Source organism: Phyllobates terribilis, unplaced genomic scaffold, assembly GCF_046119375.1.
Source record: "Phyllobates terribilis strain yellow unplaced genomic scaffold, ASM4611937v1 Scaffold_4__5_contigs__length_816908805, whole genome shotgun sequence".
In the NCBI taxonomy this organism is placed as follows: Eukaryota; Metazoa; Chordata; class Amphibia; order Anura; family Dendrobatidae; genus Phyllobates; species Phyllobates terribilis.
Window position 1 is genome coordinate 522399158 of NW_027362764.1, and position 25732 is coordinate 522424889.

The 25732-nt window shown below is 39.7% G+C and overlaps 1 protein-coding gene across 3 annotated transcripts in view; it reads right to left on the reverse strand.

The window, feature by feature from the left end:
• Window positions 1-25732, reverse strand: part of ATP9B (ATPase phospholipid transporting 9B (putative)) — a 383456-nt gene that overhangs the window by 239911 nt on the left and 117813 nt on the right. For all 3 annotated transcript variants that reach the window (XM_073678911.1, XM_073678910.1, XM_073678909.1), the window contains exons 8-9: window positions 22582-22676; window positions 7050-7130 (exon numbers count right to left, since the gene is read on the reverse strand). In XM_073678911.1, the coding sequence (XP_073535012.1) occupies window positions 7050-7130; window positions 22582-22676 (176 nt within the window). The remainder of the gene's footprint in view (window positions 1-7049; window positions 7131-22581; window positions 22677-25732) is intronic.

The window sequence follows — 25732 nt, forward strand, 5'->3', positions numbered from 1 at the left end:
AATTCTGATTGTGTCAGAACCGCTAAACCCAGTAGAGTGATAGATGGTTGGATTTAGGGTCTCTCTTCCTACATCATGCTGTTCTCAGATGAGGCAGCAACCTACTGACAGATTCTCATGTACTGGTCAGGAAAATGGCCTGGTTTTGAACTGGTAAAAGAACATTGTTCACAACACACGGTTTTTGAAAAAATAAGACTTTTATTGTTAAAAGCATGTGGACACCTGACTATATGTCACTTGTACAAGCATGTTGCACATCTCAAAACAATGGGTATCTATGGAACGACTCCACGGTTTTGGATTGTACTGCCGGAATGGGTTTTCTAGATTGTTTCTGAAACTGATAGCAGTAAACCACGGGAATTAAAGAAGATGATACAATTGAACCGGGAATCAAATCTGCTGCCGATCTGGTCAGTCTCTGCTGGATCATTAGAGATGATGTCATGCAGTAATAGGAGACAAGGGGTCATGACGTCATCAACAGCGGTCCGGCTGAGACTTTTGGAATGACAGCACTGTATCAGGGCGCTGATTTACCAGGGTTCAGCACATATTATATATATATATATATATATATATATATATATATATATATATATATATATAGCTTTTCTTTTTAAACCCCTTTCTTTTTAGTTATCATTTTTTAAGCACAGTGGACTCTTCTCATTTTGCAAGACAAAAGTTGTTCTACTCCTTTCAAAAGAAATTCCAAGATCTAAGAAGATCTGTTGGTTTAAACTCTGAAAAGTGTGACTACGTGAACTTGGTGCCATGTCATGTACCACTACAGGAGAATAAGGCCAAGGGGTTACCCTTACACAGTGAACCACTACAGGAGAATAAGACCAAGGGGTTACCCTTACACAGTGAACCACTACAGGAGAATAAGACCAAGGGGTTACCCTTACACAGTGAACCACTACAGGAGAATAAGACCAAGGAGTTACCCTTACACAGTGAACCACTACAGGAGAATAAGACCAAGGAGTTACCCTTACACAGTGAACCTATGTAAACCACATATTTCTATACTCACTACTTATCTATTTGCTGGTTCCTGGACCTTGGTGCTTCATACAGAAAGTCAATTGAGCTTAATTTAGAACCTGATGCGCAAAGTGAAATTACTAGATGCTATATGGCACTGCAGATAAGTTTATAGTAATGTCAATATAGGATATGTAAATGGAGCCGCAAAGTTAACCCTGCATGTGACAGATTCTGAATAATGCTTTGTTCTGATAAGTAACCTCATGTTTCTGTTCTTTCTTAAAATTTTTAACTATACACGGTATAAGATTTCACATTCCCCCAGTGGATACGCTTATATTTAATTGTGTCACTTTAAGTGAATACTTGCAATCCGGCAGTTCATAATACATTCAAGCATTTGATGCTGAAGAAAAAAAATAGCCATCACTTGGCTTTAAACAGAATCCATTTTAGGAGAAAATTCTGGGTTTCTATGCAATTTGCAAGAATATCCAGTAACATGAGGAAGAGAAAAGAGTGCTCTTTTAGCAAATTCTGAGATTATCTTTCAGAGATAAGTGGATTGTTCAAACATCAATATATGATACCATTTTACTAACGTCAAATCCCATTTGACCACAGATCAATTTAATTTTCTGGGTTCATCTTTAACTCTTTCACCTTTGTCTAATAGAATGGACAAACACAATAATGCATTTGTCTTAATACAATCAGCTAGAACATGTACAATGGCCGTATTTTCCAACATCACTTTCTAATAGAACACACAGTCACGGGAAAAGCTAACTAAATCCTCATTTAATTCTATGGTTCTACACATTAGGACACAATAAAAAACATCTGTTCTTAAAATTGACAAATTACACAATTTCATTATTTAATTAACAAAAATTGACCTCAGATGCAAAAGCAGTGTATAAAACGTCAAATACACCCTTATTGTTTTCACCGAAATTGAGAGGGTAAGTAGCAGCCAGTGTCCTTGATTAATTGTTTATCACCAATATGACCACCTCTATAAAAGCAGAAGTTTTGGCAATTTGCTGGCCTAGAGAATTTCATGAAGTATTAAAGAGGACCTTTCACCAAATTTTTCATGTTGAACTGGACATACGATGAAATTGTGGCTGCAGAGCAGAATAAAATGTTGATATTTTTTGTTTTTAATTTTGCTTCTCTCTTGTGGAGATATTAGCAATCAAAGTATTTGGCACCTAATGAGTTAACTCTAGTTAAGTCCAAGCGGGTGTTTTCACTGGGGGGTGTACTTCTTCTCCCAGTATGAGTTTCTATCTGATAACAGCCACTTAAGGCCCCATCACACTTAGCGAGATCGCTAGAGAGATCGCTGCTGCGTCACGGTTTTGGTGACGCACCAGCGACCTCACCAGCGATGTCGCTATGTGTGACACTTTGCAGCGATCAGGCCCCTGCTGTGAGGTCGCTGATCGCTGCAAAGTGTCCTGGACCATTTTTTGGTCATTGCCCTCCCGCTGGTCAGCACACATCGTTGTGTGTGACCAGCGATCAGGCTGGTAACCATGATAAACATCGGGTTACTAGGGGCACACGCGCACCTAGTAACCCGTTGTTTACCATGGTTACCACTCTGCTACAGTGAGCGGGAGGTTGGGTTACTAGATGCGCATGTGCCCCTAGTAACCCGATGTTTACCATAGTTACCAGCCTGCTCCTGCTTCAGCAGGCTGGTAACCAGCAGCAGGACATCGTGGAAAGATTCTTTCCACGATGTCGCTGCTCCCCTGATCGTTGGTGAGCCTGCCTGTTTGACAACTCACCAGCGACCACATAGCGACGCAGCAACGATCCCTGACAGGTCGTATTGTTGTCGGGATCGCTGCAGCGTCGCTAAGTGTGACGGGGCCTTAAGACTTAAAAGTTTAACTCAATAGGTGCCAAATACTTTGCTAATAGCTCCACAATGGCGAGGCAAAATTAAAAGAAAACGTTCTATTCCACTCAGTAGCCACTCTTACATTGTGTCATGCTATATATATCCAATTCAACTTGAAAAATCTGATGAAAGGTCTCCATTAACACAAGATCAAGGAGGAAAGAGATCAGCAATGATCTTAGAAAAACGACCTGTGCCCCCCATCAATTTTAGAAGGGTTACAACGCCATTTACAAACACTTTGGAGTCCATAATTCTAGTGAGAAAGATACACAAACAAAACAAGACAGCTGACAATCATCCTAGGAATGGACGTCCCAGCAAATGCACCAACTGCAAAATCTCAAGAGCTATAGCTCAGACTCCAAAGGTCTCAGCTAACATGATAAATGCTCAAGTTCATGACAGTACAATTAGAAAAAGATTGAATGAGTAAGGTTCATTTGGAAGGGTGGCCTGGAGAATCTTCTTTCTAAGAAGAACATGGCAAAAATGGGAAAATTTGCAAAGTTGCATCTGAACAAACTACAAGACTCGAAGAACAATGTCCAAAGTGGAGATGTTTTGACTAGTGCCCTACACTACATTTGGCAAAAACGAAAGCATATCGGCACAAGCACCTCATACGAACTGTCAAACACAGCGCGAGAGGGGTGATTATTTAAGCTACAGCATCTGGGCACCCAGTAGTCATTGAATCAATCATGAACTCTGTGCACCAAAGAACTCCAGAGTCAAATATGAGGTCATCTTCTGAAAGCTAAAGCTTGGCTGATACTGAGTCATGTAACAGGGCAATGATCCCAAGCACACGAGCAAATCTACATCAGAAGGGCTGAAGAAAGTCATGAATCAAGGTGTTGCAATGGTCCAGCCAATGTCCAGACCTCAACCCAAATTAAATGCTGTCGGAACCTCAATTTTCCAAAAAAAAATACTCAATGAACTTAAGCAATGTTCTAAAGAAGTTTGAAACAAATTTTATACAGAAAATTATTATTTTAAAGTTATTGCTGCTTAAAATGGTTTGACGAGCTATTGATTCATCAGATGTACTTAATTTTTAACAAATGCTGCTAAATAGTGGTCTAGTTTTTGGTAAATAAATAATTACATGACAATTGTAATTTGTCATGTGTTGATGATCATTTCAAGCTGTGTTTACTTAATTTTAAGACCTTCTAAGGGTCAGATTAGGTCCTAGTACATAATACCATAGATTTCAATAAGGGTGTACTTAGCTGTTCTCATTGTATATATACACAATAAAGTCTTCAGACATACATAATATAAAGTGCAACAGTGATCAAGATGAAAACATTCAAAATGAACGTCACCACATCTGACACTGCTTATGGTCAGTGCACTGAGCAGGCATCAGTAACAGGCATGATGTAGCGCAGTGTCCCCCAACTCCAGTCCTCAAGGCCCACCAACAGGTCATGTTTTCAGGATTTCCTTAGTATTGCACAGGTGGTGGAATTATTGCCTGTGCAGGTGATATAATTATCACCCGGGCACTAATAAGAAAATCCTGAAAACATGACCTATTGGTGGGCCTTGAGGACTGGAGTTGGGGAACCCTGATGTATCGGACATACCTGTCTGTTCCCCACCTTCCCAATTCTCGCTTGATTAATGATACCGAATTTGTTAATGTTTCAAGGTGTTTTCTCAAGTTTAAATCTATATATAATATATACCGTATTTTTCGGACCATAGGACGCACTTTTTTCCCCCAATATTTGGGAGGAAAATGGGGGGTGCGTCTTATGGTCTGAACGTTACCTGCGGTGGTAGTGAAGTGGGATTGCAGGGCCCTCCAGGATCGCGGTGGTGGTAGCGGCGGCGGCGGCAGAAACAGGAGAGGTGAGGCAGAGCGGCTGGGGCCGGGACCGGTTCCCAGTCGGTACTGGGGCTGGGACCAGTGTCGGGCTGTGAGAGGCATCGGGCGACAAAGCAGAGCGGCCTGCGCAGGTTTCCGGTGTGCACAGCCATCTTCCTAGAGCTGTGATCTACAGGAAAATGGCCGCCGAAGCCAATGCATGCACAGACCAGTAGCTTCGGAAACCTGCGCAGGCCGCACTGATTCGCCGCCCAACGCCGCTCACTGCCCGGCACCTGCCGCAGCCCAGTACAGGCCCCAGCCCGAGGTCCTGGCCTCACTCCGGTACAGGCCCCGGCCTCAGCCAAAGGCCCCAGCCCGAGGCCTCGGCCCCAGCACAGGAACTGGCCAGGCTAAGGGCCTCAGCCAGGCACAAGCCCCGGCCCGGCACAGGCTCCACAGCATCTGACCTCTTCTGCTGCAGCCGCCGACTTCCAGAGGGACCCTGCCTCCTGTAACCCTCGCTCCACTGCCCCCCAGGTAAGATACCATACCTATTCAGACTGTAAGATGGACCCCCATCTTATAAAAAATATTTTTTTCTATTTTCCACCCCAAAATAGGGGATGCGTCTTATGGTCCGGTGCATCTTATAGTCCGAAAAATACGGTAAATCAAAAATAAAATAAAAAAAATCCAAATGATTGTTGTATTCATCATGTCTGCTACTGTTTCATGTAAATTACAATTCAAATTTGACAACTATCTCAATGAAAAGGCGATTATAGCGTGAATTGCTTCTTTAAAGCAAATGCATGTATGCTTGAGAAAGCGGTGCTCCCCTGAAATGTAGCAAGGCTGGAAAATTGTTGAGCGCAGCACTCCACTTACTGTGATGGATGCCTTGTTATTACACTGGGATTTGATAACGTCCAATGACACTGTTCTCATTTTGATGACTATTGCCATTTATTTTTACAAATGTCTGAAGATTCACTATAATACATATTATCTGTAAAGAAAAACCCTGCCTCTCTGTACTTCTTCATACATTGTGATCATATTATCAGTGAAAGTAAAGAAGTCATACATGAGTGTGGGTCAGTGTGACTACTGAGACCCCCATGGAGCGCTAAGCAGCGAACAGGACATGATGTGAACACTGCTTAAAACCAGTTCCTCCATAGCGAAACATTAGATGGTGAAACATTCATTTACAAAGCTAGAAAGCAGTAAAACATTTACAAATCCAGTAGACATACTACTTATGGGGGGAGAAACGGTTTTATAGAAGGGTTGTATTCTTGAGACAAGTACTTTTATAGGAATTACTTTACAAGTTTGCTATTTTAAAGGAATCTGTCACCAGGTTTTTGCTACCTAATCTGAGAATAGGATTCCAGTGATGTGTCACTTACTAGGCAGCTTAGTGTAGTTTTAAGAAAATCACTGTTTTATCAGCAGATCACTAAAGGACTAGTAAACCTGCTGCCAGGTTGTCCAACCACACCCCCCACCACTGATTGGCAGCTTCCTGCCTATGCACAGTGTACACAGAAAGCTGCCAATCAGTGGTGTGGGCGGGGTTATACACAGCTCAATATTAAGAGATCAGCAACCAATAAAACAGTTTTTAATCTAAACTTCAGTCAGCAGCCCACTAAGTTACATAATGCTGGAAACAGGGACTCTGCTCCTAAATCATGCTGCTCTACTATGGGGTAGAAAAGCCTGGTGACAGAAGTAGTTAATCTTGTTCACAACTGTCTCTACGGTTATTTTACTAATACTTTTGCTAAGATCACTAATAGATAGTGGTTGGATTGAGAAAGCTGAAAAGTGTCCTACAATAAGTCTGAACATCACATGATTAGTAGAAAGTAGAAGAACATTATATGATCTGCCTGTGAATAAAAAAGTATAAAAAAAATGTATAAAGCTGTTGGATGCGCTGGCAAACAATACTAGAAATTAAGGAATAGAAATATTTTTGTGGTTGCTTTTCTATTCAGTAATAAGCTGAAGATATTTGTAAGCATATGTATGGGACAGGAATATCTGTGATAAGTATGCTAAATCTTTGGGAATATTCTGCAATAACCAGCTAGAGATGAGAATTAGCAGCACATAATCCTAACAATGGTGCAGGTGAGCCGATCAGTGCCTGATCTCCTGACAGTACCAGTATTCAGCGATGAGGTGCTGCAGGTGCTGCGAGGTCTGCACCTCCCCGCTAAGCTGTCAATGCAATATTGTCTCCAGGGCATATTATGTGGATATGAAAAATTAGAGAAAGCATTTACTTACCCGTGTAAAGTTACCTTCAAAACTGTGAATATCCAGTTGTGGCTTCTGAGCATAAACATAAGCATTGATTGAAAAGAGATCCTGCAATAGAGAATAGCTGCAATTAATAAACAATGCAGCTTTATCAATAAATAAGGGAATGTCATAGAAGGCCGACTAAAAACAGCTTGTTCATTTCTAAATATGATACCATCGATTTTCCTTCTTTGTTCATGAAACTAAATCTTGGAATCTTTTTTTTTCCCAACACATAATGACAGAGATCGAGCAGACATATCACCAAACAACATGTTATGGATAACTTTTATATCTGATACTTCAAAACACATTTATTCCTGAGGGAAGGTTTACAGAATCGCAGTAATATGAGGTTCATGGCATGTCACACAGAAAGAAAATATTCTTATTATAATATTGATTTCTACTGGTCCGGGGCCAATCATGAAACAAATATGTTATGAGATAGAATTATACTTTGTTGAACCAAATATATTTTATTTAATATTTTAAAACCATTTATGATACAAAAAAAATAATCATTATCCTTTTGTAAAATGTTCATGAAACCCAAGTATAAGCATATGCATAAGAAAAAGGAACATATTACTGTATGTTATGCCCATGAAGGTGAGACTGTGTGCCTTGAGTGATGGCGGCTCTGGATTCCTCGGTCAAATCATATAAAGGTTTCAGAAATTCCGGCACTCCATAAAATCAATTCATTCGAAAACATTAAAATAGGTACGTCATATGCGTTTTGAGCATTACCACCCTTAATCATACACAGTCTGTCTATGATTAAAGGGTTATTCCCATCTCCAAGATCCTATCCCAATATGTAATGGGAATTGGATGTTTCGCCCCTAGCAGTTTGCCCCCGGGTACATTTGGCCCCCGCACATTTCGTCCCCAGCATTTGGCCCCCAGGATGTTTTGCCCCCGCACATATCGCTCCCAGTTCGGCCCCGGATGTTTTGCCCCGCGAAACGTCCGGGGGCGAATCTTCCTGGGGGAGAAATGATAGGGGCGAAATGTGCGGGGGCGAACTAATGGGGGCAAATTGCTGGGGGCGAAACTTCCTATAAAAGCAGGGGCACATTTATAAGATTATCTCAGCACAGGAACAATTTCTTAAACACATCCAATTGTGGAAATTATTATCATTCCAAGATCTATTGATTAAAATTAACGTCTGTTCATAAGAAAACCCCTTTAAGCTTTAGATTACTATTACCTGAACAAAGTAAAAACATAAGTTCAGCATTAGTTAACCACTGGTTTCCTATCAACTACATGGGCATCACAGATTGGCAGCAGCGGTCACATGCACTGTAGTTGTGATATTACTGATGTAGCATATCAAAGAGTTATCACTGGAGCAGCGGAGAATGACTAACGGTGATGGAGATAATAAAAAAGCTTAATTGTAGAAAGTCCACTTAAAACCAAAGAAATAAGGCTGGGTTTAACTGGCTGATGCAACTTAGAGTCACAAATTTTAAAAAGATTTCTTAGTAGAAATGATTTTTTAACATTATTAAATGTGCCTTTTTTTGTATAACAAACATTTTTTTATATTATTACATCAACATTTAGTTAATTAACAGTTGTAACAACACGGATAACAAACCTCCATAGTTGTAAATTATAAATGATGCGCTCCTTGGACTGGTACGGGGCACAGCAGGCCCGCTCCTCTATCTGATCACATCTTAAACGGTTTGCCATTTGTTGTAATCTTTCACACGCTGACCATTCATCACATTCTTGTCCTTCCTATTTGGTTTTCATCAAGACCACGAGAAATAATTCATATGAAACTAATACACATGTGGGTGTCCTATATCTTCATCATTCACCTCTTTCCCATCTGTTATCACCTACAATTTAGATAATCCAGTCTATTATGTGCTTTATTGTGAACAGAAAAATAAGAGTCTCTTGGAATCCAATACCACACACATACAATAAAAACAGTTGTCCAGGCTCTAGCCTTTCTTTATTAGCCATTTTACCTAAACTGCCCAAGCAAATACTAAATACCAACTTCACGCACTAAAAAGCTGTCTCATAGCAATTTAAGGGGGAGAAACAGAAAAAAAAAAACATTGATGTCAAATTGGTTGTTTGGTCCAACTGGATACAGCAAAATCTAACATTGCAATAAGATTAAACTCAGAAATGTTAACCCCTTCCTGACATGGCTATTTTCCATTTTTGCGATTTCACTTTTTCCTCTCCTTCTTCCAAGAGCCATAAGTCTTTTATTTTTCTGTCCACATAGCTGTATAAGGGCTTGTTTTTTGGCAGGATGAGTTTTATGACACCATTCATTTTATCATGTGATGTAATGGAAAGTAGGAAAAAAAAATTCCAAGTGTTGTTTTTTACTTGTAGTGTTTATTATACAGTAAAAATTACCAAGCAATATGAAGCTAGCACTCCCAGGAGTACTATCATCAGCAGATTACTGGCATCAAGGGGCGAAGAACATAGAATGACGAGCCCCCATGCCGGCGGGCTGAAAATGCCAGTCAGAGATTGACAGCAGCATTTATCAGGTTAACACTTGTGGGCAGAGCTCCACTCCATGCACGGCTGTTAGAGGCAGATGATAGCTGAATATCATAGGCATCATCTGCTGGGAAAGATGCTGGCTCAGGAACTGTCAGAGAGGGGTTAAAGTAACAGTCCACCAAATTTTCTTTTTTTTCTTTAATTCATCCTGCTGCTAGTCTCAATATATATAATTCAGTATTACTTTCTTTACTTGTTCCTTTCCATTTGAAAATTCAAGTATTCCTTCTCTTAAGCTAGGTCATGTGATCTCACGGTGACCTCCTGGGAATTATACACCTCTATGCTCTCTGAAAGATGTCACCATTTGAGTTATCAAAACTATCTGTATGATCAAATTTCATTGCCAAAACCACTAAAGTTCTTCAGGGAGAGTATCAAAGACCACAAACAATGATGATGACTGCACAGCTCCTGTCACACAAATATAATGTAGGCGATCACAGTTAAGTCTCCCTGACTATATACTTATAATACATTACCTAATTTCGGAGAATATCGGGAGAAGGATAATCAAAGTGTGACCACAACAGGAAGAAATATTATTCACTCAAGCTGCCTGAGTAATGCTGGACTGATGAATCAGGACATTGATAGAAGATCATAGAGGCAAAAAATGTGGAGTAAATTCTGAATTCAGGGAATCAAAATAGGGTCTGAAGAAGAGCAAAGAGGAGGCTGAACTACAAGAGTATAACTACACAATATGAAAGAGACAAGACTGTGGTGCAAGAGATGAAAAATACCGTTACTGGCCAAGTCAGTGCTGTCAGTGTCAGATTGTGTAGGAACCCAATTCTTTGATGAATTAAATGCTTACCCTAAGCTGTCAATTTATGAATTTCAAGGAGGAATTTTAACGGGACTGCACAACCCAGACCTTATCAAATAATGCCGAATTGTCTTTTTGTGGGAAATTTAAGTATGCAATTAGGCAAGTTAGACGAGCCAACAGATCCACTTTGTGACTGAAACTGTATGTGCTCTCTTTGTGAAAAAGAGCCTAAGTCAAAAAATCTAGAAGCAAGGAAGAGTATACTCCTCTTTTTTGGATAGATGTTCATGTTTGGCTTGAAAAGCCTCAAAAAACAGCCACTTAAAATGCATGTGTAACCCAGCCTAAGGCCTTATTCAGATGTCTATTTTTCACATGTGTTCTATCCATAGGTTTCAAATATAGAACACGTACCCATTATAAGCTATTGGGTTATTCACAGGTCTGTGTTTTTTCGCGGCCCGTGTGTCTACGAAAAAAAAAATCACAGAGATATTTTTTATTTTGATACAAGTCATGGATCAAAAACACTCAAACCAGCCGATGAGTGTGTCAAAGCCATGGACAGAACACAGATGGCGTTTTTAACATCACAATGGGCAGGATAAGCTTTGCAATTTTGTTTTGTTTTCCGCATTTGAGAAAATCACTGATCAAACACAAATGGTAAAAAACTGACACACTGATGAAAATGGGATCCAAAACATTGATGGAAATCAGCCCCATTTTTGCCTTGGAGAAAAATCACTGATGCTATTATTAGGCCATGAAAAGTAAAAAAAAAATAGGCAACATCTCAGACCGTTCAGAACCTGTGTAACTGAATCCATGAGTTATACTTCTTTCCATCGTCCACAACTACCAGCTAACCTGCAATTGGTAGGTCAGGAATAAGCAAGAGACAGCAGGATCAGACTACACAAGGATTGTTAGTAGTCTGTAACCATAGAATCATAGAATGTTAGAGTTGGAAGGGACCTCCAGGGACTTTGTGTCCAACCCCCTGCTCCATGCAGGATTCACTAAATCATCTCAGACAGAGATCTGTCCGGCCTCTGTTTCAAGAGAACTCACCACCTCTCGTGGCAGCCTGTTTCACTCATTGATAACCCTCACTGTCAAAAAGGTTTTTTTTATATCTAATCTGTATCTTCTCCCTTTCAGTTTCATTCCATTGGTTCTCGAGTTTCCATGTGCAAATGAGAATAAGAATGATCCCTCTACACCATATGTGTCAAACTCTGGCCCATGGACCAAGTCTGGCCCGCAGGGTTATTATATTAGGCCCGAGACACCAGAACAGCCACCTTTATGTGGGGCCATTATTCTGTATGGAGGGCTTTGTGGGGCCATTATTATGTATGGAGGACTATGTGGGGCCATTATTCTATGGAGAACTATGTGGGGTCCATTATTCTGTATGGAGAACTATGTGGGGCCTATTATTTTGTATGAAGGACTATGTGTGGCCTATTATTCTATATGGAGGACTATGTGGGGCCCATTATTCTGTATGGAGGACTATGTGGGGTCCATTAAACGGTATACTGGATGGCCTGCGACTTTGTCCAAGTTATTCATTTTGGCCCTCTGTGTGTTTAAGTTTGACATCCCCGCTCTACACTGTGACCATCCATAGAAACACACAGGTCTGTACATGGAGCTGTAAACTATTGCTTTAAGGGCTTGTCCAGGACTTTATATTGATGGACTATCCTTAGGACAGGTCATCGATATCTGATCGGTGGGGGTGCGACATTCGCCACCCTCGCTGATCAGTTGTTACGGGTGCTTGAGATAGTCGGATGTGTTCAATTGTGGAACTGCACAGCACAGCTCCGTCAACTGTATAATGGCCGCAGCCAGGTAATGCACATCTGCCACTATTCAAATCAATTCAGGGTGGAGATGCAGTGCCGGCAACGGCCACTACACAGATGACGGAGCACAGCATCTCCGCAACGGAGCACAAATGTCCGCCCCCCGGGAGCACCGGATTGGTGGGGTGCTGAATGCCGCACCCCCACCGATCAGATATAGATGACCTATCTTAAGGATGGGCTATCAATATAAAAGTCTCAGACAGCCCCTTTAATTAATAAATTTGACTGCATTGGAACAATAAAGACACTTACTGTGAAGGTGTGGGTGCACTTTAACCTTAAAAAGAGAAAAGTCTTAACATATACAGCACATATAGAAAAATGTACAGAACAGGCCCTTGTTCACTGTGACATTTCCCCTGCTTGATTTGCGGAAATGTTTAAGAGATTGACCTGTAAATGTTGCAGACACACTGAATAAAACACTAAGAAAGGTACAACATTACAGGTAGGTTTTTGTCAGGAAATTACTTTCTGATTTAGTCGAGTTGACTTGTAACAATTTTATCTTTTCCACAGCTGTCAGGTCTATAGATCGATCAGGAGTGTGCGGATCTCCAGGTATGTAGACTATTTTAACTAAGAAAGTGTAACTGCAAATTGTCCTTTTAATGTCAACTCTTTCTGTGCAAGATGCAACAGCAAACTATCGCACATAAAACAAATAGACAGCGGAATGCTGTTACTGCAAAGATTAACCCTTAAAACTGGAGAGCAATATACCTTACATGTCTATGTGTCATCTATGTTCAAAATATTTAAACTTGTAACCTTTTTTGCTTTCTTTAAGGAAAAATTTGACTTAACATCACATTTTTTAGGATTAATGACCACCAGTCCCCAATAACTTTAATACTGTCGGTAACGGCTGCGGTATTTTGGAAAGTAGACATGGTGTTACAGACCGAGATATACCAGTCATTAAAACTAGCAATAAAAAGCTGACAGGAAACCAACATATAAATGTGAACAGAGCCTAATTCAAAACGGCAGCATTCTCAACTATTGGACTTGTCACAAGGACATACAGAGTGGACTTATGTAACAAGGACCCCCCCCCCCCCCTTTCTCAGACTGAACATACAATATATAAGAAGAAATTAAAAGGTTGAGAGATTTTCAGCCTTCTCACATCCTCATTCATTTATATGCATGTTTTTAACTAACCAGTTAATGACTAGGCCGTTTAAATTCCCCCCCACAACCCCATTTTCCTGAAAAATGACATTTTGGGCTTTATGATACATGCGCTTTTAGTGGCTGAATAATTTGTACTCGTTCAGATATTCAAACAATTTTCCCCTCCTTTTTTTCGCAACGCATGGAGCATAATTTTTGTCATTTTTAAATTGTAATTTTGTTTTGCTGATATCAGGGGGGGATATAAAGAAAAATAGGAAAGGCATGTTATTTTTCAGATTTTTTTTTTTTTTTTTTTTTTTTAAGATCACAAAGGACAGCTAAAAACATTTTAAATTGCGTTCTCCTTTCCGTAAAAACTATTTTGATATGTTATTTTTGATAGGGACAGGGCTATAAACAGCAACAGCAGTGTCTTTTTTTTTCATTTTAATTATTTTTTTACTTTTTTTTCTGTTTATTTTATTTTTTCATTTATCTTATTACACTGTGCCCTTATATGGTTGTAAAAGATCCTTAGGGGAAGATTGTATTAATATATTAAAAATTTATTTTTATTGCTGATTTCCCCTGTATCTGGGGCTTGTACAGTAGCCCCAGCTAAAGGAAAATTTCAGCTTCCTGGCTGCACAGCAGAGCTTGTCTGGGTTTCCTACAATCCAGCAGTTCCTGTTCCCTCCCTATACCCAGTGATCACATGTTTACTGGGTTGGGAGGAGAAAGCAGGGTAAGTGCTTCCTAGGTTCAGTGCTGTTAATAGAAGACGGCGAAGGTAAACATGGTAATAGACAATTCTTATCTCTCTGGGAAGTCTCGCTGAGTTAAAAGACAGCAGCTTTTCTTCCCCACATCTTCATGAGCTTGTGAAATTCGCTTACACTGCATTGACATTTTAGAACGTGAGTACGGGGTAAGAGTGGACTCCCCGGACATTTAAAGTCTATGGGCAGTCCATAAGTAGTTAAAATGTTAGAGACTATGATCTCCAAAATAAAGGCAGCATAGTATGCAAACAACTCTGCTCTTCTGTTACCTATACTGGGACAAAGAATATTGAGCGATCAAAGAATGCACCAGACAAATACATTTTAAGTCTATTGTTAGCATAAACGGCACCAAAAATATTGGGCAATCAGAGAATACAATGGACACATAGAATAGGAGTCTGGTATATTTATTGCCCTGGGGCAATGATTGATGACTGCCAATCAATCACTGAGAGAAGGGCTTGAGAAAAGCTATACTCATTAATACACTGAAATTCTAAACTTTGTGTTTGGTTTATTCAGTGATCACTTCAATTAGGCCTCTTTTTTTTGTGTGTTAAGGATAATAGGACAATTTTCCTTTCCCTGTACTATGTAAGCCGGATACTGTGCACTACCATGATGTGAACAGCGCCCTATACAAGCCAATTTGTGTGCAATTCTAATACTAAGCAATCACCCCCTCCTTGAAATGGTAGGTTGTGAGTGAATGTCTCATCAGTACATTGCACCTGTACAGCCCCCATCTTTGTTATATAGGTTTGCTGCATCCTGGTAGTGAATTAGGTCTGAAGAACTGAGCAGGTAAATACTACTGCTTTTTTGCTGTTTTTTTCTTGAATCTTGGGGGAATTTTAATTCTTCTTTTTGCGGCTTTGCTTTTTGTCTTTCCCTGTACTATGCTGCTAAAACATAACAGCACTGGTGGGTGACACATTCACTTTAAAGGGAATCTGTCAGCAGGTTTTTGCTACCTCATCTGAGAACAGCCTGATGAAGGCAAAGAGAAGCTGAATCGAAGGATGCATCACTTAGATTATTGGGTGCAGCCATTCTGACACAGAGTTTTTAGAATAAACAATACAGCAGAGCTGAGGAAGTTAACTCCGCCCACACAAGGCTTTGTATATACAATCTCCATAGACAGTGAGCGGCTTATCAGAGGAGGGGGCGTGTCGGACCAGGAAGCACACGCTGCTCTAGCACAGCCATGATGAGGTCCTGATGCTAAAACAATCATTTCAAGCAAACAAAAGCAAGGAGCCTGATAAGAGAGACATCAATGAAATCTTTGTTTTAACCCCTACCTCATGCGGTCTTCAGCTTACATAGCAAAAACAAGCTGACAGATTCCCTTTAACAGCTACTGTAAGGAAAGAATGAGCAAAAAACTGTGTGCATATCTATTCCTAAAAACTAAAATGTGTTTGGAAATTGCAGGTAATCAAAAAAGGAACAACGCCATGCATCAGATCAAGTTGCTGTTATTTGATATGATGAAAATAGATTTCTATTAGGCTGCTTTGTTTAAAAAAAAAAAACTTCATCTATCACTTCAGAAATGCCATATTGTGTATTAATTTAAAAAAAAAGACAGACTGTAAAAAGCCAATAACGTAATAACAAGTTGCACTAAATACATTTCACATATTGTAATCCAGAAATTAATATACTGATGCTTGTATTTAGGCTCGCAATCCGAAGGAGTCTACATAGAGCCCTCTTAGCTAGAACAGCTTTCCGAGTGACACATGCAAAACTGATCTCCGAGAGATAAATTTCATTCATCTACATTAGTCACAAAATGACTTGGAGACGACATGATAATGGGGATGTTTTTCTTTACCCGTCAGTATAATAATACAGAAATGACTGGGAGGTTATCAATAAGACAGGGAAACCTCCTCCATTAGGTCAAGGGCAACATTTGTTCACCCAACTTAAAGATCATTAAAATACATCCTTAATCATAACATGTGGTTCATTACAGATAAAATGGCCTCTGGTTCAATAAAACTAATTAAATGTAAATGGTATTGTTTACTGCTGTATGGATCTTTTGATATAAATCAGCGAGTCACCATTTATTGAAAATTACACTGACCTCAGTGCTGCTAATAAATTTACGTGATCACATAAGATGGAAATGAATGTTTCACAACATGAAGGCTGACAGGGAAAAAAATACTGCGCCACTTATGAGTATGAAACCACAGGAAACCTAAGCTGCAGGTTACAGGTATTGCAAGACAGCTATTATTAAAGGATGTGTTGAAAATTTAATTGTCTGATCATTCTAAGTGGCTCGGGAAGACAACAAAATCTGCACTGATCATCTTTGTTGGTGTCATCTGTTCTTTACGAAAAGCTCAGAAGCAGGTTTATTTATTCCGGGTGTCACCGAGGATAAAGTTACAGAGCGGTGCAGATGATGCTTCATGACAATTCAAGATGCCCACAACCCATTACATTAGGAACACGTCGGAATCAAAATGATTGACAATTACAGTATGTACAAGCAATTACAAACCTCACTTTATACTGAAACGAGATATTTGAGGACCTGGTTCTGGCCAGAGGAAAGGACATCCCCAATCATTTTTCATTATGTTTCGTTTTAGCATCAAATGTTTTTATTCATACAGCGACTATATTTGTCCTCAATGTTCTTACAGGTCAAATCTGCAATTGTATTTTGCTTTTATCCTAAGTACATTATCATTTTTTGATTTCTATATATAAATGATTATTATTTTTATTTTATTGTCACAATTTATATATGTGTGATTTTAAAAGATCGTTTTTCTTTTTTGGTGATTTTCTAAAATATAGGAAATCCAAGTAGCTCAAATAATAGAGAAACAATTAATCATTATTCTCAGTGTCATTGCCTGAAAATAAAATTAGACTTTAAAAAAAAAAAAAAAAAAGATCTTAGCAGTTATGGTAAGCTAAAACCAGCAGGTGGCATTCAAGAATTATGGACACTGAAGTCTCTAGCTGAGCCTGAAGAGTCTAAGTCAGCATTTTAACCACCAAAGCTGTCATACAGAACATTATCTACAAGAGATCTATCTAATGCAGCTATTTATGAAGATAGATAGGCAAACAGGTAGATATGACATAGATAGATAGGTAGCTAAATAGAAAAATGGGACAGCACACAAAAAACATTCCAATGCGGGTGGAAAGCCTCCCATACAAAGCTTCCAACTTTTGCATAGATATGTAGAAAATAGAAAAAGCAGGCAGCACTCCAATAGTTACCAAAAGATAGTGGACTTTATGTAGCCCATATGGCGTGGTGGTTAGGGTTGAGCGAGTATGTTCTGTCTGAGTATGCTCGGGCCAAGCTCCGAGTATTTACAGCTGCTTTGTGATAAGGTTAAATCGCTCCCGTGTGCATGATTTGCAACTGTTTGACAGCTTTATTACATGTGAGGAATGTGTAAGAAATAGTCATTCCTCCCATGTAATAAAACTGTCAAACAGTTGCAAATCATGCACACAGGAGCAATTTAACCTCATCACCGAGTAGCTGTAAATACTCGGAGCTCGGTCCGAGCATACTCGGCGAAAGGATTAATAGAACATACTCGCTCAACACTAGTGGTGACGTTTCGGTTCAAATGAACCTTTCTCACGCACTGCTTGAGAAAAGTTCATTTGAACCGAAACGTTGCCAGGCCACATGGGCTACATAAAGTCCACTATCTTTTGGTAACTATTGGAGTGCAGCCTGCTTTTTCTATTTTCTAGCTAGATAAGTATGAGGCCGATAATAGATAGATCGATATGAGAGATAATAGATGATAGATAGATAGATCCAGGGCTGTGGAGTCGGTAAGCAAAACCTCCGACTCCTCATTTTCCATGACACCGACTCCACGACTCCGACTCCCTCATACATGGCTCACGTTTAAGTGATACATTTACTGTAGCACAGATTCATCTCAGCTAAAAGTCTAGACCATTAGATCAGGAATAGGACAGACATTTATAGGACATTTCATAACTTTCCTAAATTCTTATGAAAAAGTATTCCCCACAAACTGCATTGAACTACTGTACCCAATTTATTATATATTTTAGGAGTCGGAATCAGTCCATTTTATACAGACTCCACAGCCCTGCTGAGAAGGTCCCTGGTTATTGGGCCCTTCCCAGCCTAAAAATACCAGCCCGCAATGGCCCAATAAAAGGGCCCAATAACCAAGTACCTTCCCATCCTGATAATATCAGCCTGCAGCTGTCTGCTTTACCTTGGCTCGTTATCAAACATACAGTGGGTACGGAAAGTATTCAGACCCCTTTAAATTTTTCACTCTTTGTTTCATTGCAGACATTTGGTAAATTCTAAAAAGTTAAATTTTTTTCTCATTAAAGTACACTCTCCACCTCATCTTGACTGAAGGAGTTGGAGTCGGTTAATTTTATACCGACTCCACCAAAATGGACACCGACTCCATGACTCCGACTCCACAGCCCTGGATAGATCGATAGATATCAGAGATAATAGATGATAGATAGATAGATATGAGATAATACACGATAGATAGATATGAGAAATAATAGATGATAGATACCGTTGATAGACAGATAGATAATAGATGAAAGATCGATAGATATGAGAGATAATAGACAGATAGATATGTGATAGATAGATAATAGATATGAGACAGAAAATAGATGATAGATAGATAGATATATAAATAGATATGAGAGATAATAGATAGCGTTGATAGACAGATAATAGATGATAGATAAGATAGACAGATAGATAGATATAGACACAGTAAGATAATACCAGGATAAGGGATGACTAAACAATATGGGCAATCAGATACCAGCATACAAGAGGATACATATATGCCATTTTCACACCAGGTTCTCTAAATAAAGGAAACACCTTTGTACTCAAGAATTTCCGCGGAATAGCAGCTTTGGTGACTATTAGGGAAGCATGTAATTGACTGCATTAAGACACAGCAATTCCTTGAATGAGCATGTGTTAGGTCAAGGAGACTCCCTACAGTTTGCGAACAGTGTATCACTGCCATCTTCCCAATGGATTACATTTCACTAATAGCAAGGAAATGGATAAACTGTAAAACCCAGCACTGTCAGGAAAGCATGGATAATCATGATTTGTCTCAGTCTGAACACAAGTCATAATGGTGAATTAGAATTTGGAAATAATGTACCTTTATTTCTACTAATGTTAGCAGGCTGGTATACACCAAGAGCCAACAAACCTTTAAATGGGTAGTCCGTCATGTCTAAAAGTTGTTTAAAGGCATGCAAAGTAAAGAAAGAAAAGAAACTAACATTTTAGAATAGGAAAGCTCCCCCAATATCAAGATATCAGCACTTGTCCCGCTAACCCAACTCCGGGCTTTGTTTTGCCACAGCAGAAAGCTTCCGGCCTGTAACCGTCCATGATGTCATGATGGGGGCTCGCTTACTGGCTCATTACAGTTGTTAAGCCAGCCCCCTTCATAAACCTCATTTATACAGGGAGAGAAAAGGAGGTCTTGCCTATGTCGAAAGAAAGCCAGTAAAGGAGGTTCTGGGTTTAAGGACTGGTACTGATGTCTAGAACTTGACGCAAATTTTTCATTTAAAATTTTCGTATCAAGTTTCTTTATTTTTTCCACTGGAGACATAATAAAAAATTCTTTTAACCCAGACAATCCCTTTAAAAGGACAATACTTCACTATATTACAAAGAAAACAGGTATAACATTTGTGTTTAGTTTAGCCAATTCCAAATTAAGATTGTGGACAAATTAACTAAACAGATACTATACAAGATAGAAGATTGTGTTAATCAGAACACTATCCAATGCTCTCGGACTCCATTGTAAATGGAACAGATTAATGCTCCCCATACACATTAGACAGCGGTCCGGCTGACAACCAGCATCCTAGGTACTACATACACACACACTCTTTCTCAGCCGACCGCTTCTCTGTTTTCTGAGAGAGCTGTTGGAAATCCGATGCACTGGACTCGTCTCTCCCTTGACATCGTCTGCCAGGAGAGTCTGGAGGCCTCCACATGCACAAGTCCGTCAGCTGATCCCAACAATATAGGCTGGTTCAGCTGACTTTAGTGTAGTAGATGAGTCTTTAACCCTTTAAATGCCAAAAATGTATTTCACACGTTCTTTCAAGGTGGAAGTTCAGTAGCCAAGGACATATGAGAAAATGGCCTGGCTACTAATGGCCATATAAGAACTACAGAAGTGATCCATGGCTCATTTGAAGATATTTCGCAGCTTTAGACCTCGCTCACAGTGTACAAATCGGACTGCACTGCCTCATTGAGTAACACTGGTCCAAATGCAATTCGATATTTTTTATTGGATTGCACTTGGACCAATGTTACTCAATGAGGCAGCAAGGCAGTGCGGGTGCGATTGATGAGGCGTAACAATATGTACCTAGTCATTAAGGCCCAGGGTGCAGATACGTATTATTTCGTCCCCAATTTTCCTGCCTGAGGTAACACAGGAGTGAGTGTTTCTGCCCCGTCTCAAGTCCTCTGAGCTCATCATAAACCAAGTCAGTGAAGTAGGAGCTCCAGCGGCCGCTGAGCTTATATAATAATAATAATAATTTTTATTTATATAGCGCCAACATATTCCGCAGCACTTTACAATTAAGCGGGGACAGGTACAAACAATAAATTCAATACAAGGTGAGACAGTTTAACAGTTACATCAGGAGTGAGGTCCCTGCTCGCAAGCTTACATTCTACAATATATGTCACTGAATTGATTTATGATGACCTCACATGTCTTGGTGGCATGGCAGAAACACTCACTCCTGTGATCAAACAGGCAGGGAAAAGTGTTACCTCAGAAATAGTAGCTGCGAGCCCCTGCTGTTGTGTCTGTATACTCTCTTATGACATGTGACTTATGCTTTGCCCACTGGTCAGGAGCTGTGGTATGCATGGACCATGAACTAGAACAGCTCTGCACGGTCAGCCACAGCCATTACACAGTACACAGCAGGGGCACATTTATAAGATTATCTCAGCACAGGAACATTTTTTTAACACATCCAAATGTGGAACTTTTTATTATTCCAAGATCTATTGCTTAAAATGTACTCTGTTCGTGGAATAACCATTAAGAAGTTTTGAAAAACGTGTGGTGGAAAAATAAAGTACATGTCACGTCTTTGAAGCAACTACTGGTGGAACCCACTTAGGCACTGTCCAATCAAAAGCCCCAAAAAAATGCTGCAGGAAAAAAGCTCTTCTGAAACCGTTCAAACCTCTACAGGAAAAAAACCACCAAAAAAGAAGTATTTTGTGAAGCAGTATCCACTTGAAAAACTTGTAGTTTTTGAATGCCTCAAAAAACTCTGTGTGAACATAGCCTAACATGTAGATGGACAATTATTAAATATAGTCATCTCTACACTTATGATTAGGAGTGCTGTGAAAGGGAGAGGAATGTGGCATAAGAGGTTAGCGATAAGTAATGAGATGCACTGGAAATGTTATTAAAAAAAAAAAGATTACTATGACCATGGCAATGCTGGATTAGGCATCAGTGAGGTACCATCAATCCTTAAAAAGAATATTAGCATACATTTTTTAAATTATTTTTACAAATGAAACAGAAATCATCATAATACATTTTTAATTTCTTAACATCAGGTGCCAGAGTTTTGGACACCTCTTCTTGATTATTAAGACCACTCTCACAAACAATGAGCTGCAGATCCCAGTATGTGCTAAAGGGAATGCATCATTAGAAAATAATCTATTGTTTAAATTAGGTTTTTGTGTTAATATTTTTTTATTTTGGAAAAAAAAATATATTTTTTTATTTGCATATCACAATCTGTATTAAAAGGGAAAAAAAATCTTGCAATTTTCACACTGGCCACTGGGGCTTTTTTGACTCTTTCATTTCCCATTGTTTCAAGAAACAACACATGTACATAGCCACAATGGTTCCAACCCTATCTTTTTATTAAACTTTCTAAGTAGACTGTGCAAAGGTGAAGAAAGTCTGTTGTGATTGGTGGATTCCGTGTTACCAAATTTGTATAGAGGTATTTTTTGTCTTAGTAATCTTGCCTCTGATAATAGGGAGCCTAGATGAAAGAACAGGACATATAAGCCCAAACAAGCCCCAGTGGCCAGTGTGAAAAGTGCAACATTTTTGTTTTAATAAAGATCATAATATAAAAACAAAAATGTTTAATAAAATACAAGCAATACAAAAATCTGATTTAAACTATAGGTCATTTTCTGATTATAACAACCACTATTCCTCAAAGCACTGGATCAGAAAAAAAATTATACCTAACACGCCAAAACATTATCTGACTTCACTACAGATAGGCGGATAACTGTTGTCACTTACTCCTAATGCTGGTAGTCTCTGGGTACAGCTTACAGCCACCTTCAACTTCCAATCCGTCTCACCATCTAACTGGTCAGTTCGAATGAAGCAGGAACCTGAAATATTAAAAAAAAAAAACATATTACCGTCAAAAATAAACTAGTGAAAAAAAAAGCACAAAATAACATACAAACATACAGTATGTGGAATGCAATGACGTATTATACATCTATTATAACAGCTGCATACATAAGAGCAATAAACAAGCATTCTCTCAATGCAATACTAATTTTGTATAGGTTTTTATCTTTTTTTATTCTGTAAAAAACAAAAAAAATATCACTTGTTTCAATCAAATATATTCATCTCAAAATTATACATCTGAAGGGGGCCACACATATTAGGCCAAGGTCACCCCGATTTAGCCAGGAAAGACCAACCACTGAATATGTATATGAAGACTGGTCAGTTTCTTTGGTCCACGTTGGGGAAAAGCATCATGCATGTTAAATTTAAAAAATTAATTTTTTTTCTGTAAGACGACAAGCAGAGACCAAAAGATATCATACAGCGGTTTACTTCCTTCACCATATTTATAATGCATGCTCAGATTACGGCCTCCTTCAAACGTCCTGATGATTCCTGCAAAGGAAAAACCAGTACGGGTGAGATCCATGGTCCGTGTCAGTGTGACATCCGTGTGACATCCATCAGTGTGCTGTCAGCGTGACACGTATGCTTCAATGACCTGCGGTGACATTTTTGAGGTTACCGCCGGCCACAGGCTCAATTCTCACACTCCGCTCAGTGCCTCCTGGATGCACGGCTGAGCAGTCTCATGGATGCACCATTTCTGGGGCAGCTAAGGGCTGATGTTTTTAGTCTGGGAGGGGGGAAAATATCCATGGCCCCTTCCCTGGCTAATAATATCAGCCCACAGCTGTTTAGCCTTTACTTGTTAGTAATTATAGGGGGACCCTACGTAATTTTTTTTTCTGGGGTCCCCCGTAAAGTAACTAGTAAAAGCTAAGAAAACAGCTGTGAGCTGTTATTAATAGCCTGTGAATCTTTAGGGCTATGGGCCCCTTTCCCAGATTATTAAAATCAGCCACCAGCAGTCGGCTATCTCTCTGCGGTTTATGAAAATTATGGGGGGACCCCACACCGTTTTTTTGGGTTTTTTTTTTATACATGATGTACACAGTGCCTGCTCAATACATCTCCCATCAGCGTCTCCTGGTCGAGCTGATCTCAGGGAGACCAGGCGACAATGATGAGAGCTGCCTTCAGCACCCAGCACCTGGGAACAGTGCGAACTGTACGGCTTTTTCCAGGCACCAGTATGTGTTATCCGTGTGTCATCAGTGTACATGTGTGAAAAACCTGACATGTGCGCACCATTAATGAATTCAATGGTTGTGTGTGTGTCCCTATTTGCGGTCCTTAAAAAACAGACTGAATACGGACATGAAAAGCGGACGTGTGAAGGCTTTAATATATAGCTGGTCCCTCATTTGCAGCTATATCAGTTTCCACTATTCTGTTGACTTTGAGCTATATGATGTAAGTCTTGCATATTCTGTTTTTTTCTTACATTTTGGCTTGAGAAAACTTCACTTTTTGATATGCCTTACTGGTGCTACTAATCTCATAATACATTTTTTTTTATTTCCTTACAGTAGTTAGTGGAGAGTAGCTCCAAAAGCAGAATGGAGCTTCAAGGGTGGGGCAGAAGGAATTAATACTACTCATAGTGGAATGATTAGAAGGGAAGAAATTTCACAAACTGACTTGTTATATCGGTGGCATCTTACTATTTTAATATAATGCTTTGCTTATATAGTGCCATCATATTCCATAGTGCTTTACAGACATTATCGGCCCTGTCACCACAAAGGCTCACAATCTAGATTCCCTATCCGTATGTCTTTGGAGTGTGGGAGGAAACTGGAGAACCCGGAGGAAACCCACGCAAACACGGGGAGAACATACAAACTCCTTGCAGATGTTGTCCTTGGTGGGATTTGAACCCAGGACCCCAGCGCTGCAAGGCTGCAGTGCTAAACACTGAGCCACCATGCTGCCCATCTTATTACTGGACCACGTTGGTGTTAGTGAGCTCTATAGAACGACCCATTCTTTCACAAATGTCTGTAAATGCAGATTACCATGCAAGGCAAATTTGGGAATTTAACTATGCAAGTAGTATCTACAAGAAAAGAAATAGCAATCTTAAAAGGCAATATGGAACCTTTAGACTGTCTTGCCGCTGATATAGGATAAGAATCTAAGCTAGAAACTCCATTTGCAGAGGTGTTTTGGACTATTTGTCCCTCAGCAGTGCAAAGCAGGAGAACTGCTGATGACAGGAGATCTAAGGGGTAAAGTTTCTCCTTGAAGAAAGTACAATAACAGCAAGAGAGTACTTATAAGTCATGCAATGTTCCACTGGGAGCTTATTTAAATATGTAAACAGCCTCTTCAAGGAGGAAGAAGACAGGAACTCTATGTGGCAAAGTCCTTTAAAGGGTCAATATTGACTACTTAGGATTGCTACTTTCAATAGGTGGCAGTGAACTAGAGTTACCACAACAGATTATGCTGGCACCATATGAATGGCAACCTACTTAATAGTCCTTGTGTGGAAAAAATATCAGTCCGAGCCACATGGAAGGAGCTATGGATGCTCTCCCAGGGACAATATGTAAACAGGTGATGTGGCAGAACAAAATGAAAAGATCTCACTCATCGCTCCATAAAAATCCTCTTTATTTCATTAATGAGATGGGTAGCAGGAGGGGACTGAACACATTGAGGACGATGGCCATTTCTCACCGAGTGGCGCTTCACGGGTCCGTCTCATTAATGAACTAAAGAAGAATTTTTATGGAGCGGTGAGTGCCACCTGTTCAGTGCACTAGAGTCCCTGTCCTGTTCCTCTCTGAAGAGACTTCTTGCAATATACATTCCCAAAGGACCATTGCATGGCCTATAATTCTCTTTATGCTGACTAAGCACTCATCACAAGGAGAAACCTTACCCTTTAGAATACTGGGGGAAACAGTTTGATGAATCAGCCCCTTACACTCCACTACAAACTTCAAAAAAAAACAACCTGCAAAACTGAATTCCAGTTCCTGCAGTAATATATTGCAGTTTGCAGTCAAGTCTG